Source organism: Pteropus medius, unplaced genomic scaffold, assembly GCF_902729225.1.
Source record: "Pteropus medius unplaced genomic scaffold, Ma_sr-lr_union100, whole genome shotgun sequence".
Classification (NCBI taxonomy): Eukaryota; Metazoa; Chordata; class Mammalia; order Chiroptera; family Pteropodidae; genus Pteropus; species Pteropus medius.
Genome location: NW_024340849.1, coordinates 15,982,392 through 15,999,690, shown reverse-complemented (window position 1 = coordinate 15,999,690; position 17,299 = coordinate 15,982,392). Strand labels below are relative to the sequence as shown.

Sequence of the window (17,299 nt, the reverse complement as noted above, 5' to 3'; positions counted from 1 at the left end):
CAGGAAGTATGAAAGAGGACAGAAGAGAGGAGAGAAGTAGAATCAAACACTTCCTAACACTTTGCTTGTGGAATTACAACTGCCTATTTATATAAGTAGAGTCAAAATGACCAATGTATGAGGTGGCATTTTATGTATATTTAGACAAACATTATGCAATGTGGGCCCATGTAAGTTAACAATCTCAGGTTTTACAGCCAATGACAGGACATAACGCTTCATTATTTGACAAGCTGAGGTGAGTAAGAGACAAAAATGAAGTTAAAAAAAAAGTAAAAGAAAAGGAGAAAGTGAGACTTAGACACAGAGAAATGAATATGTAGGTACAGAAAGATAGTGAGAAACCAATGAATTTGTTCCAACCTGTGTGGTTATATGGAAATCTATAAGATAAGGTTTTCATAATGGATTTAATACCCTCCAAACACACCAAACTCACATATCCAAATGAAATTGTATGCTTTCTCTAAGGCTAGTTTTTCGTCTTGAATAATGTAATGTGTTTCGATTCCCTATCTCAGTTCTCAAATCTACAAAAAATATATACATATATGGATTTTCCCATCAGTGTCAGGAAATTGCTTAAATACAATTTGAAATGGTCAGAATTTGATGCTTGCATCTTCGACCTTACTTGACCTAGAACTGTCATTTTAAATGCTTCATTAAATACTTTTACATAGAAAAAAGGCACAGTGAAGGCAAATGTTTTATTCTTGTTTGATAAATAAAGAAAATCAGGAAGAAGTTTAGCTGACCTGGGATGGAAACACAGTTCTTTAAACTTTCAGGTTCATCATGCACTTAAAACAGCCCAAGGAAACTTTAACAATTTCATTAAATGTCATGAATATAAAACTGATATGCTTCCTGGTGAGGGGATTTCATTTAATAAGTGAGTTTCAATACCTATTATGTGAAGACTATTTTATTAGTTTTTTTTTTTTTTTGAAGAATAAATGTAATATAAGATATGGCTCCCTATGAACTAAAGGAATGTTTTTTATTCTTTTGAAGAGATAGGACACAGACATAATAAAGCTAAAAAAAAAAAAAAAAAAAGCATCGAGAATACCAGGGTCTTCTTTTCAATAGATATAATTCTTTGGGGACAAGAATGGCTACTGCTCTGGCTCAAAGAATATTGGGAGATTTTATTGATGTTGATCGTGGATACTGAAGTTATAAATGAATGGACCTCCATTAGTCAGAAACAACTGTTTTATCCAATGAATACTTCACAATCCCTTTTGAAGTATATAGTCTTCCGATTTTAATATTAACCAGAGAAAAATGTCATACAACCTTTATGAGTTTTGCAGAATTTTTTATCTTGATCTTTTTTCTTACCCTGAGCCCTCTGCATTTTAAGTCCTTCATATCTGCAGCATCAACATCTTAACAAATGCCAAAAAAATTCAGATTCCAAATACCAACTAAAGTAGTGATTCCTGACCGTACATAATCACAGAAATCGTCTGGGGTGCAGATTACCAGGGGGTTACATTTAACCCATTGTATTATTGATTGCTGTGTTACAATACCACCACAAAGTTAACAGCTTAAAACAACGCACATTTGTCATCTCACTGTTTGTGTTGGTCAGGAATCCAACCACAGCTTAGCTGAGTACTCTGCTTTAGACTCTTACAAGGCAGCCATCAAGTCTTTAGGCTAAATGGATGTCTCATCTGAGGCTTGACTGGGGAAATATTTGTTTCCAAGTGTATGTGGTTGTTGGAAGGATTCAATTTCTTACTGGGCGTTGATCAGAGCCCATCTTCCATCTTGCAGCATATTCCATCAAAACCAACAAAGAAGTCTATAGGGTCTGCTAGCAAAACAGAAGTTATAATCTTATGTATCATAATCATGGCAATGATACGTCATCACAATTGCTGTATTCTTTCAGTTAAAAGCCAGATTTAGATTCTGTTTACACTCAGACAGAATGGATTACATAAAGGTTGTAACTATCAGGAGGTGGGATAATTGCTATTTCTACCTCCCTCTTATTCCTCACTCTCTCCATCCAAATCCTACTCATTCATCAAGATCAAGTTTAAGCTCCACCTAACATATGAAAGCTGCTTTCTGCCATACCTATTAAATCAAAATGTCCTTTCTTGAGATCTATATTTGGTAGCTTGTACCCAGCCACCAGGGAATTCTTATGATTAGGCAGATTTGGAAAACACCCAACTCGGGAAAAAGTGAAAGCAAAAGCAAGAGATGCAAGTTTTCAGCATTGATTTTAATTTAAGAGAAATGGACTTCTGGATCTTGGAGTTTGCAACATTGCTTAATCCTACAGAATCACAAAGAAGAAAGATCCAGATCGTTGTCTAGAATGCATCCCCCAAACCTAAGCATAATTCTATAAATCTCTGTGAGATTAAGTAATGAATGATTTAAAAAATCATATAAATGTTCTTATACTTTATTGAAGTGTATTGCAAAGTTCACAGAAAGAAATGTTCACTATAGAAGAAGCTTTCATATGTTAGGTGGAGCTTAAACTTGACCTTGATGAATGGGTAGGATTTGGATGGAGAGAGTGAGGAATAAGAGGGAGGTAGAAATAGCATAGTAGACTAGGAGACCTACCGCAGTCTTCCTGGAGTAAGGGTTTGTGCTGAGATTTAGGTAGCGTGCTTGGTTATTTTGTAAGGGAAGTGGATCTGAGTCAGAAAACCCAATGACATAACCATTGAAAGATCTATGTGTGAGGGTCCCCTGTCCAGATAAGACAAGAGGGACTCTTAGAACAAAGGAAGGAATAGGTGAATCAAAGAAAGACCTCTGTTTTTAAACATATGAAATACAAAGAATGTGTTCAATGCATAAGAATAGAACTAGGGACATATGTGGCCTATCTGATGCAGATATCATTGCAGAATTTTGACAGAAATGGAGCCTAGCACTATATTCATGTAGCAAAACATCTATGATAATCTCTTTTACAAATTCATCCGATAGTGTAATACAAAATTACGAATTAATGCTTTTAGATAAAAGCTAGCTTACATATTGGCTAAATATAATGTTAGAATATGAATATCTTCAGGGTTCCCTGGATTTGTGTAGGTGCATATTAGACTATCACCACTGAATACCCTATTAACATTCAAGTAACATATCCCTTAACACAGAGTGTAAATGATACAATCAAATGATAGATTCTTAACATTTGAGATATTAACTAGATAAACTGCAGTTATCCAGAAATATCTTGTCTTTTTTTTCCCTAGGTGGGATGGACTAGGGGAAATAGTGTTAGATTTTTTCATATGGCAGTAGAGGACATTATCCTAGCCCTTTTACCACCTAGCTTGGGTCATCCTCAGCTTCATCACCTGTGAAAGGAAGACAACAGTGTCCCTGCTAACCTCACAGAGTTATTACAATAATTATATATCATAATTTATTTTTATAACAATTTGAGCATATATAGCATTTTATATTTTTCAGTGTATTTTTATTATTTAAGCACGAGCCAAAATATTACGTATTTTCATTATTGGAATATGGTGAAAATTAAACAGACTTGTTATCTATGTCTTACATTTTTTATCATGCTTATATATTAGAATAAACCAATAATCAGAATTTATAGGCAGCAGAAACCTTGAATTTTTAAATATGACAGATATTTTTCATTTCTAATGGCTTATTCCATTTTTAGGTTATATATATTTAAGCAATTATTTATTTAATCCTTGCAATTAAAAAAAATCATTACTTGCTGGACCGAATATTGTGCTTTACAGATTGTGGACCTATAATAATCATTGCAAATTACATTTGGGAAACATGGATGTTTGAAGCAGAAGAATGGCATATAGGAAGAACACTAAACTAAGTTTGCATTCATCTATTTATGCAGCTTACATCTTGTTTTATACCTTGGACAAGAATATACCAATTGATGACTGGATTATGGAAACAATCAGTGGTGATCGGCTGACTCATCAAATTATGGATCTCAACCTTGACACTATGTATTACTTTCGAATTCAAGCACGAAATGTGAAAGGAGTGGGGCCCCTCTCTGATCCCATCCTCTTCAGGACTCTGAAAGGTTCGAATCATTTTCTACTATTGCCTTTCTTGTCCTACGGGATTGTTATAAAATAGTTTTGGAGTCTGTTTTAGGAATTGCCCTGTACCATCTCTATTGGCAGCATGACTACAGTGGACATTCCAAATAAATTGAAATGTACATTAAAACCACAGTGAGATATAACTTCGTATGCCTGTTGGCATAGCCGTTATCAGAAAGACAAGAGATAGCAAATGCTGGCGTGGATGTGAGAAAAGGGGACCTGTGCACTGTTGGTGGGATTGGTGCGGCCACTATGGGAAACAGCATAGGGGTTCCTCAAAAAATCAGAAGTGGAACTACTATATGGTTCCCACTTCTGGGAATGCATGGAAGGAAATGAAAACCCTGTGTGGATACGATATCTGCACCCTCATGTTTATAACAGCATTATTATTAAAATAGCCAAGACATGGAAACAACCTAAGTGTTCATAAATAGATGAATGGATAAAGACGTTATTGGGTTCTGTTTACACTCAGACAGAAAAGATTACATAAAGTTATGACTACCAAGAATTGGGGGTTATCAAAGACACTTTGAATGTCCTTTCTTGAGATCTATGTGTGTAACTTGTACCCAGATCTATGTTTGTAAGAGTACCCAGGTAACTCTTATGATTAGGCAGATTTGGAAAACACCAAACTTGGGAAACAGCGAAAGCCAATATAGACACAATGGAATATTATTCAGCCATAAAAAATAAAAAACTAGGGATTCCTACTATTTATAATATGGGTGGGTCTCAAAGGAATTGTGCTAAGTGAAATAAATCAGACAGAGAAAGACAAATACTGTATAATTTCACTCATATGTGGAATCTAAAAACAAGGAAGCAAACAAACAAAACATACCAAACTCATAGAAAAAGAGATCATATTTGTGATTTTGAGAGTGAGGGGGAATTGGAGGAAGATGATCAAAAGATACAAATTTCCATATGTAAGATAAGTACTAGGAATGTAATGTACAACACAGGTACTACAATAACATTGCTCTACAATATATAGGAATTGTGTTAAGAGAGTGGGTCCGAAGAGTTCTCATCACGAGGAGATTTTTTCTCATTTCTTTTTATTGTATCCATATGAGATGATTTATGTTAACTAAATCTGTCGAGGTAATCATTTCACTATATATGTTAATCAAACCCTCATGCCATAAACCTTAAACTTATACAGTGATATATGTCAATTATTTCTCAATAAAATTGGAAAAAATAAAAAGAATTAAAATGTACTTTTTTATGCTGAAAACCATCATGTCAAAGAAAGATCTAATGTATTATATTATTATATTTTCTGCCATCAGCACAAGGCAGACGTTTTAATTTGACTTTCTTTTGTAATCTTTTTGGAATTTTTATATTGATTTAATGTATACTGATTCTATTCAAAATATAATGGAACCTTTTAGCCATTTTATGTAAGGGCACAAAAATTAAAAAGTATTGAGTTATGTGAATGGCATACTCTTGCCAACTTTAAATATTTTCTTTCATTAACTATTGTCCTTATATATTAAAGGAAATTTTGAGATGGCAAGACAGAAAATCCCAAATTAAATGAATGTATTTATTTTAAGGATCAAGAGTAGCAACTACAAGAGCAAATCTTGCAGAATGATTAGAAGAAAACACATTCTTGCAAGAATAAAAATCAGTACTCATTTTAAGAATAGTTATATGTGTATACAGAAAAATACTAAAGCTCAAGAATAGTAACTGCATCAAAATAATTTTCATGTAAGTTCTTTCTATTTTTAAGCACAGTATATTTTTCTGGAGGACAAGTGGTTTCAAGAGCCTCTATTATTTAGCAATTGAAAATAATTCAAATGTTTCATAGCTGATATTTAAAGATGTATATTTAAGGTATGTATGTTCTAATGAAAGATAGTTAGCTCTTAAATCTATGACCACATTTTGCCTATATATTCTGGCTGAAAACTTGATAATACATGATGGCAAACAACTGAAAAATTAGAAACACATGTCTGACATTTTCATCCAGTTATTCTAAGAAGAGTCATAGAATAACTATATAGTCTATTTCTCAATTCTCCTAGGAAAGGTACCCTAATAAATAGTGGAGTTTCGACTTCTGGTGAGTGAGCTATTCAAAAGCTGGATTTGGTAACAGATAATCTGAAAATCTGCCAGGAACACACAAACAAGCATTCAGCCTAAGACTGCATGTTCTTAATGACAGAGTATAAATTGGGAGGCAGACGGGAAGGAATGAGCTAATCTTTGTCTATCCAGATTTTTAGGACTTCATGTCTAAATCAGGTTTCACTCAAAATGAGCAATCGAAAGGAAACTGGTTATTCATTTTGTGAGAGCATGAAATGTAGCTAGATAGTGTTTCACAAATGCTTCATCTTTATCTACAGGCAGGTGCCAAATTAATTTCATGCTCACAATGTGTGCCAACTAGAGATCTCAGGGAGGGTTTAAGATGACTTAAAGCATCCAAATGTATTAAACAGCAGAATGACGAATTATCACAGGATTTGCAGGCTACACTGATATCCATCTTGTAGGTTATTTAATGAACTCCATATCTCAATTGGTACTGTTTACCATAAGTGCCCTAAATTCATCTATGAAATGATGTTCAGAACTAAGAACAAATTCAGGAATTTGTTATATGTCATAACAGTTCACAAGCATTATTTCTGATATCGTGATTTGAATGTTTACTATTATTTACCCTAGTATCATTAATAGCCATTTAGATATTTTAAACAAATCTTGCTCATATAGTAAAATAAGTTTTAGATGTCTTCAGTGCACTTTAAGTTTTCAGAAATATTGATATTGCCCATCTTTATCTATAAGTGATATTGTACACGTATGCATTTTACATGTCACTTACAATGACAAATGTCCTAAGGTGAATAAATTACTCATCATAAGAGATTTGAAGCCACAGTGAACCAAATCTACACTAAAGACATTAAATCACCACAGTATTGCTCTCTGATTTAAGATTTTCATTTTCCTAAGCTACTTCAACACATAAGGCTACTGTTCATCAGAGCATAACTTTGTGTGACAGAGAGTAAGGTTTATCTGTTGTCCCGAATCTGAGAAAACTCTCAGTAGTCTGCTGGGTAACAGGCAAGTGCTTTGTCGTAATCACACCTCCGACAGGTGTCCACAAGCTTCATTCTTTCATATTAAGTCTTTGCAAAAACAGAAGCATTTTCTACTACAGACTATAGTTTTATCTTTTTTTTAGTTTTAGCCACCAGCCAGAAAGGTTCAGAAAACTCAATCAGTAATCACTGGTTAATTAAAAGGACATTTATAATTAAAAAGAGATTAAGTTACTATACTCTTATGTACATGCATATATGTGGTATATCTGACTCTTCCCTTGGAATGTTAATTAAAAGACTCTTGAATTGATTCTCTGACCACATAGGACTCTGCAAATACCTACCGCCCTTTCTCAAATCCTCCCCCTTGCAATATCCACACATTGTAGGACCCTTGGAAGCTTTGTAAGGGTCATGTTTATCTCTGCCTATCACAGGAGTCATTCCAACAAGTAAAGTAAGCTTCTCCATGTTTCCTATCAAGTAATAGGGAGGAGAGATGTTCTGGATGGAGTGGACCAAAGAGGATTTCGGTGGAGGGATGACGTCACCTCCCACACACAAAGAAGCAATGAAAGAGCAGTAGAGTAGGGCATTTTCCCTGGGCATCCTTAATCGTCATTCTGAAAGGTACATCTCTCACACCCAAGAATATAGAACTCAACATTCAAAAACGTTTTAGTCTTCAAATTATTTCGTGACAAAATACATGATCTTTTTAATAACTGACAGGAGCCATTAAATTACAATAATTTTAAGCCAGTATTTGTCTTTAAAAAAGTAACTGTTAGAATATATTTGGTCCCTGTTGGGAAATACTCTTTAGTAGATAGCCTTTACTGAGACATTCAATATGTCTCAAGTTCGGTTTAGTCTAGGTTTGCTAACAGTATAACAAATCCAGAAGATAAGAATGAGAATGAGATTGTCCACCATAACGAATATTATTTGTCACTTGCTAAAACATTTATTAGACTGCAGATAATGCATGTATATAATTAAAGACAAAAAAAAGAGATAAAGAGTGGAAATGATATGAGATTTTTTTTCTTTTTCTTTTCTTTTTTTTTGATATCATTCCAAACAGTTCCCCCTAAATATGTGATGTTGATTATGATAGTTTCTCAACTGTGTTCTATTCTGTCTACCAAATGACCCTTCCTGGATTGTGTGATCCTGTGTGATCCTGACACATCCTTCTTCATTGTTTACTGGAGAACTGGTGTGGGCACTTCTTACAACATAGTGTAAATTAGAATTCTATCTATCCTTATCTATAAAGTACAAATAATTTAGTTACCTATCAAAAGCTAAATTAGAATTCTATCCCTATCTATAAAGTACAAATAATTTAGTTACCTATCAAAAGCACTTTTCATCAATAAACCCCTAATACTATAATAAAATATATTTTGAGAAGCTGTTAGTCTTCAATGTGAAATGGGAGAGAAAATCAAGACAAAAATTAAATTGTAATAATTAGGTTAGAAAATATTAGATTAGATGGCATGGTGAATTTAAAAAAAATGTTAAATCTTGAGGAGATACGGAGACATTTATAAAACTTACATAAAGCTTATAGAATCTTAATGTAATAAGCACTCATGTGTATACCACTTTCCAAAGAGTCATTCAGAATTCAAAGTCTTCTTATTTAGATACCTTTCCTAGTTTACCCTTTTCACAGAATATATCTACATAGTATTTTGAAATAAATTATAAATGACCTCTGGTTTAAAAACTTGTCCGATGATGTGACCCTAACAAATCTTGTTCATCTTAAAGGTGCTTTTGTTGACAGCATCATTTTTTAAGTATTTTGATTCTATGTATTCTTTTGGACAATTTGTGTTTCTAAATTTAGAAAAGGAAGGACCAACACCTGTAAGACTTTAAGATATTTCTCAAAAAATGATGGATTTGCTATGAAACTATCAAACATAATGAAAAAACTGACTAGGTAATAAGTTACTGCTCATGGGAATGCTATTACATTTTTCTCTGTGTGAATTTAACTGAGGTATATACAAGAAGCAAACCAGCAAGTATAGGAGCCTATGTGTCAAGTTCGACTGCAATTGAGTGAGTTAAATATGCTTGAGGACTCAAAGCTCCAAAAAAAAAAAAAAAAAAATCTAGTCTAGGTGAAATCCTTCTAATTATGGAGACTTAAAGATCTACAGTGGTCAAAATGTCACACAATTTCTATAAGACCCTTAATATTAGAGATTTACCTCCTATATAGTTATCTTTGGTTAATAGAAAGTAAGCCACCTTTAAAATTTCTAGAGATATTTTTTAAATTTAAAACAAAAAGTCACAGATATAGACAACAGGCTGGCGGTTGGTTACCAGAGAGGCTACAAGGTAGAAGGAGGCCAGAATGGGTAAAGAAGGTCAGATATATGGAGACAGATGGAAACTACGCTTTTGGCGGTGAGCACACTATAGTGTATATGGATATCAAATTATAATGTTGTAGACCTGAAATGTATATAATGTTATTAACCAATGTTAATGCAATAATTTTTTTTTTTAATTTTAAAGAAACCAACAAGAAAAAAGAGTCATTTTCCAGAACATTACTCATAACTCAACTGAAGTTGTGAAAAACCCAAGACTTTTCTTCACGAGGTCTAAAAATTTATCAAACCATTTAGATTAAACCATATTCGTGATATTCTATTATTTTACCCTATTCATGAGCGAATTGGTTGTTCTCTTATTGAAAAAGAAATGGATACAAAAAAATAGATTTATTAATTTGTTTAAAATATATGGGTGAAAATGACTTGGTAATTGTGTGAATTTTTTTCACTGTTAATTTATTTTTTATTACATTTATATGATAATTATTCTGAATTTATGTTTAGAGGAATGTGACAAATGATTTGTTTTTAGGAACACATTTATGCAGCTAAACCATTATTTTTGATTTTTCTTCTAATTATTTAATAAAAATAATCTCCTTAACCTTGATTCCTTATCAATTTAATATCGGCAGGACATTGGCCTTCATATGAGAACTTACTAAAAAAAGCTGTTGATTTAAAATGTCAGCTTCCTTGCGGGGAACTGTCAAAGTCTAATAATATTTCTTTTTCCCCCCACAGTGGAGCACCCTGACAAAATGGCTAATGACCAAGGTATGGTATGGTGGCTCAATCTGTCATATTTTTCCCTCCTTGAATCAATTCTGTCTGTTAGAAATGTCAGTCATTATTTTGTATTCCTCTGTCCACCTGGGCCATACACCTGATGAAGCAGACACTGGCTAGATAATTAATCTTGTTAATGAAGTTCTGCTTGGCTGAGGCTGAGGGTCTGATAGGGAAGATGTAAATTTTCATGAGAGGAAATTGTTTTGTCTCTATTCTGAAGGACCAATTAAAATGTCAAGCTTCTTTGTATGAAATAAATTTTTAGTCTCTGTCTGCACTTCTGAATAATTCACATTAAGTATAATTAAGCTCAGCATAATTTTCAAGCTGCTTTTGCAACCTTTCATGAGCTGTGGATTAAAGTTCTGTTGCTCTACAGAGAAAAACTGTAAATCATGTGTGATTTTCCTTTACAATGAGCTTCTTTTAAAAATAACAACAAAGTTAGGTCAACTTTTTTAGGGCATTACTGTTGTTCATTTTGAAGCCAGAGCGCTCTCATTTCATGAATCAGATGCTGGTTTGACTTGGAATATTTTATCCTCTTTCCACTCTTTTGCTAAAAGCTGATTTGTATAGAGAAGCAGGGATGGTTTCACACAAAAGACAATGGAGATAAATAAGTTATCCATCAACTCACAGGTAGATACGAATTTGTTATTACCATGATTTGTAGAGTGATAAATTAGGATTCCATTATTTTTACACTAAGGATAATTAGTAGAATGCTAGAGGAGAAAAATAAGAGTTTATGGGTTTTATTTTGGGGGAATATTATATGCTTTAAAGAAGTAGGAATTTGGAAATACTCGAAACTGGTTATAAACAGTGTTGGTATTTGTTGGTTCAGAGTCTATAGCTTGTGTAGTTTGTCTTCTGCTTTGGACTTCTACTGTCAGCAGAACCTGCTTCAAGCATCATGTCTTTTGTAAGGTCCTATGTTGTAGATTTGGAGAAAACATTCTTTTCAACAAGAATACTTTTTAACTTTGACAAATATTAAGCATCTGGTTGTTAAGGCTTGCTAACAACGGAAGGTTGCCTACATGAGTGGCGTTTTATTTGATGATCCTGTGTTCAGGTTTATATCTGGGTCCTTTTACCATGCCTCTGCCTAACAGAACATGGCTAAGATTTCACACAGGGAGTAACAGAAATGGTACAGTGCACAGAAATATCTACCCAGGGCATTTTCACTAATCGCCAGCTACTCCTGTTTGCTTCTATTTCAAATATTTTCATAAGATCAGTATCTACTAAATAGTAATATTTGTAGACCTATTAATAATGAGTAATTATCAGTTAGCATATATTTACTTAGGTAAAGTAAATGTTAGTGTTGGCCAAATCCAAAGCTGGAGTGATTAATTAACAGAAGTGGTTTTAGTATTTGAGTTATAAAATAATTAAAACAAACTCTCATAGCTTTCTTAACGTAAATGAATTGGGAACTTCTGAGGGCAAATAACTTCTAATTTTTGAAGTTATATTTAGAAAAATAGAGAGAGATATAATGAGAGAAAGCACACAAAAAAATTTTAAGTAGCTGAACCAGACGAAATGTTGCCTTATTAGTCCCTTGGATTACACATGCCCAAGCTTCTTAAATGGATTTCCAGTTGTCTCTGGTTCATTTTAATTATTTTTTGCTGTTTTTTATTTAATTAACTTTTTTAAACTACTATTTTAAGCTATCAAAAAATACATGTGTAAATAGATCCTTTTATATAACAAAAGAGAGTAAATTATTCCCCAGTTGCACTGATCATATACTCTATGGATTTTACTCAGATTTTCACTTCGACAGTGAGATCAATTGTCAGGAATGAAAGGAATCCCCAAGAATTATTGCCAGTGGCTGAGTCTTTAATATAGTTGGGCAGTTGTTCCTTTTCTTAATCTAAGGTTACTTAGAATGATCTCATCACATATTATACCACTTGGTACCTCATTCAATCACAGTTGGTATATACTTGGTCAAATGGATGGGTTCTAAATTTCACATCAAACTTAAATCACTTGTAAAATTAAGGGGGACTGGTGATATATAATTTAGTGGTTATAAGAAATATCTTTATATTCTTATAAAGAAAGCATATAAAAGCTTTCTTTATATGGCCATCAAAAGCTATTTATAAACAAAATCAGTTTGCTGAGTTGATGACCAAGTGCATGAAAAATAACTCAGAATAAAGATCTCTCTAAGATTAATAAAAAATCAGTTTGCTGAGTTGATGACCAAGTGCATGAAAAATAACTCAGAATAAAGATCTCTCTAAGATTAATAAAAAAAAAATAGGAAAAGCCTATTTTGAATGTTTCTACACTCACCACAGAGCAAATCAGTTTATGCTTTATTGTGCTCTCTGTTAGACCAATTTGCCCCTTGCCATGGCAAAATGATCCCACTGTTACATTTATGACAGGTGCTAAATTTCTGTTGAGAGAAATCCCCTGTGAGAAAAAATTTAGCACCCTGTGTCAAAGTCAACCTTGCAAAGATGAATCCTACTTAGACTTCATCTTACGTGAGAGAAATTGAGAAAAGTTTTTAAAAAATAACTTTGTAGGATCTTGTCGTAATTACTTTTCCTTGGAATCTGATATCTGCCCTGGAGAATATAATTGTGAAAACAAAGTCAGTAATATGATTTGGGGAAAATATTTTCATCTGAGTAATAGCGGTGGTAGTAGCGGCAATAGTATGAAAACAGTAGACAATTTGTGTAGCACTCCTTTTCCCTTTATGTGATTGTAAATTGATTAGATCTAGCATTTGCTTAACCCTCTAATCTCAGTCTACTCTATAATTTCCCCTTTTTGCTGCCCCTTATTTCATGTTCCAATTCCTAATTATTTCTCTAGTCTCTTCCAGGCACAAGTGGCCAACGAGTTTGACAGTAATCGTGAAATTTTAGAGATTAGGTAGAGTTTAATTTTTCGAAAGGTCAGATGGGTTTGAGAAATTGTATGAGCTGTGTGCAGTGGATGCAAAGGGTATAGAAATGCTGTGCTTTGGATTCTTTTACTTTTTTTCTTTTCCCTGTTTTGGTAAAAAACCCTGTTACTTTGTGTCTGTATGGACATGTATAATGGTAAAATGAATTTTTATGAAGCTGTTACTACCACTTACTGTTCTAAGAGCTTAACATGTATTGACTCCTTTGATCCTCATAGCAGTACTGTGGGAGAGATACTATTGTGGTCTCCATTTCAGCGATGGAGAAGCCGAAGCTCAGAGAGTTTAAGTGACTTGCCTAGAAACACACAGCTAGTAAGTTGCAAGGCCAAGATTCAAACCAGGACAACCATGTTCCAAAACCCCTATTTTCAATTACCAAATGTATTAATCACATGTATGTTACATAAATACATACATAACCACACACACACTTTTGACATATACCTCTAAAGTTTCTATACCTAAAGTTTGTTTGCAGATATTTTTCCCAGTACCAGTTTTTCTCCCTCAACTCTCTGAATAGTCTAAAAAACAAAAAAGCAAAGAGCTTTCAATCTGGGGGGCATCTTGTTAGTGGAAAGTCATAGCATTGAGTGTATATGATTCTACAGTTCTTTATTTCAAGAAACACAGGGATGGTTCTAATTCCACTCTTAGTTCAGGATGTTAACACAAAATACCCAATTTGGGTGGATTAAGTAATAGAAATATATTTTCTCACAGTTCTGGAGGCTAGAAGTCTGACATCAAGATCTGGCAGAGTTGGTCTCCGATGAGAGCTCTCTTCCTAGACTGCAGACATTTACCTTCACGATGTGTCCTCATGTGTCTCCTGTAAAGACACTAATCCTGTTGGATCAGGGCCCCCACCCTTATGACCTCGTTTCACATTAATTACCTCCATAAAGGCCCATATCTCCAAATATGGTCACATCGGGTGTTAGGCAGTGAACAGATGACTTTGCAGGTGGAGGGGACAGAATTCAGTTCATAGCATCCACCTTTAAAAAGACTATTTTTCTTTCACTGATCTTCCTCCCAGGTTTTCAGATAAGGAAGCAGAAGATAGTGTTTTGCCCTTAATCACAAAAATAGAGTTGTGGACAGAGTTGGAACTCAAACATGTTTCTTTCTGACTCCCAAAGCATATAGTCTTTTTACTCTAGACTGCTGCTATCCTTATTAAAAATTTATCTACAATCAGAACTTCTCACAGATGCATTTATAAAATCCTCTTGTTTGGGGTTTGGAGTGATGATAGTATTAATACTAAAGCGTGACCAATTCTCAAAAGCAATCATTAGATCAAACTTTTAATCTAAAAAGATCATTTTCACGTCCTTTTTTCTGTTTATCCCCCAACTCTAGTTCTCTGATTTGAGGTGTCTAAGAGTAAAAATCGGTAATTCTTAGCATGAGCACAAACGTTGACAAGTTCATGTGTGTGTCCATGCCTGGCCGCTGTGAGATTACAGTAGGTGCTAGGGCCATGACCATACCATAAAGAGGGTGGAAACCTTCATGAAGTGATCGGTAACGGTGCTGAGATGAATCAGGAAGAAAACGCTTGCTTTGAGCATTCTCAAGTGTCTTTAATTCTCCTACAAAACTCCTGCAGAGGGGTTTTGTAAAACTTGAGGCCTGGAAATGAGGCATAAATTCATAGGCCAGCTTCCAGATCCGGATGAAGGCAGCCTGCTGAGACCTGCCCTCCCACTGGGGAGGGGAAATTACTCTCCTCTGAATCATGGCAATGGCTGATAATGCTGTGGCTCTCCCATCGCCAGCCACTGCGTGTGTGTGCCAGAGAGCAGTAGAATGGAATCACATGCCTCAAAGTCTGGTTCCGTCCTGCCGCTCTGACCTCCTGTGTGACTTTGGGCATGTGACTGAACTTCTCACAGCATCCTCACCCATAAAATGCTGACTTTAACCCAAATTAACTTTTAACCTCTCTCAAGATTTAAGATTATCAAGATTTACGATTGGTATCAGAATAAAAACCCAGGTATAGCATCTTCGCATAGGGTAGCATTCCCACTGTAGGCCACTCTTCTGTGCACCTTACATGTTCTATGATATTCGATTCTCATTACATCCTTACAGGTGTAGAAAATGAAATACGATGAGGTTAAAATTAGCCCAAACTCTCACATTATATAAGTATTTAGGCCAAGATGCATACCCAGGCTAACTCACTTGAGAATCTCTGCTTTGAACCACTCTATAATTTCTGGAAGTTCAGTAAGTTAATTGGTTCCTACTTTGTTATCGAAAAAGTGAAACCTAAATGTCTTCATATTGAGTAGGTTCACCGAGTTAAAAGGTCTGGTCTTTCCTCTGTCCGGTATTCAGGCAAAGTACTTAGTATTACACCCACCATTCTACGCCTCAGCGGTTTTAATCTTATGAATAAACAGAACATTAATTGTTTTCATTTTCAGAGAAATTAGGGTTTTCAAAGCGGTCTAGTCGAGCTTGGAATTTAGTTAATGTAATCCAAACTTTGCAGGGTTTGGATTACAGCAGCCAGGCCACCGTTATAAAAATCGAAACCTTTAGCACCTTTTGATAGGAGCTATTTAATTGAAATTTGAAAACCTCTCTTTATCCTATTATTGTGTGTAGTTTCAACTCATTTTATTATTCAAATGCTTACTCCACCCCCTTTGAAAAAGCTATTCTCACCTGTGCCTTTCTCATGTTCAAAATTTTGCAGTTTTGGAAATTATGGCTATGGTGAAAAAGTAGAGGCAAAAAAAAAAAATTGGTAATGTGCTTTTAATAAAGTATTTGAGGTGCTATTCTTTTCCCAGCAAGCAGTCAAGTAGCTGCTTGAATCAACCTCTCAAGAGTTTTTATGTTTTAACAGAGAACTTTGAACAAAAAACACACACACTCGGTACTCATAATAATTGACATAATTCTTGGTATAATTTTAACTTCCTCAGACTTGAAACATAGACATTTTTGTTAACAAGCCCTCAAAAAGATTTCTTAAGCAAGTTCTTCTTGTGAAACTCACTGTGTTCCTGCTGCCCTTCTTTGCTGTAGACATTAGCCAAATTCCAGGTTCCTAGTTTTATTCTCTGCCCACTTCTCTCAGTCCTGAAATCTACGCCATCAGTTCTTAGTCCAAAACACAGATGGTTCACTGTTGCTTACAGAATGACGTCAGTTCTATGACATCAAGACCCAACACACTTCTTCTAGCCTCATGACCACCAGTACACCCCTCCGTATATACCACAGTCCATTAGCAAAAGTTCACAAATCATTCTGGGAAAAGTATCTTTTTCAACTCCATGCTCTAATTGGTGCCATTCCCTCAGCCTTAGCAATACTTTTCTCTTCCGGGTAAAAGTCCTTCTCTTACCTTTCTGATTCTATCCTACCTTTTTCCAAGAAGCCTTTTTTACCTTTCCAGTCTTTTATTTTTCTGTCTGTCCTTAACAACCAAATTATTTATTGCTATATTGTTCATGTCCTATAGTTTGCTATTTACATGCCTAAACTCTTGGCCGGGTTGTAACTTCCATGATGGCAGAGGACTGGTTTGATTCACATTGTCATTTCCTTCCTTCCTGCACCTCCAGTTTCTAATTATGAACATGTCATATGATTGTTGCCTGGTTGGTCAGATTGAATTATGACACAGATCTTTGGGATAACAGTCATAATGTAATCTGGAAAGATGGATTTTTCCGTCTATTTGGGAGAACCCAAAAGTAATAGTGCTCATGGCTGCGAGTACTGTATATGTTACTGATCTTGTGGGAGGTGAAAAAGACGTGAAAATATTTTTCCAATAAGGAAAAGGTATCATTACTATTCATCTCTTAAAGCTTAAGAGAAAAACAGGTTCTCTGTGATTCAGGAAATGCAAGTCACATTTGTAGATTATTCTGACCTCCTGTGCCCTTTTCTTGACCTCTACCCTTCCTGTCATGTCTTATTAGCAGAAATTTA

General features: G+C 34.6%; 1 protein-coding gene across 1 annotated transcript in view; it reads left to right on the top strand.

Moving 5' to 3' along the window:
• DCC (DCC netrin 1 receptor) overlaps positions 1 to 17,299 on the top strand; it is a 983,855-nt gene that overhangs the window by 886,151 nt on the left and 80,405 nt on the right. The window contains exons 20-21 of the mRNA XM_039841340.1: positions 3,887 to 4,081; positions 10,321 to 10,353. Of these exons, the coding sequence (XP_039697274.1) occupies positions 3,887 to 4,081; positions 10,321 to 10,353 (228 nt within the window). The remainder of the gene's footprint in view (positions 1 to 3,886; positions 4,082 to 10,320; positions 10,354 to 17,299) is intronic.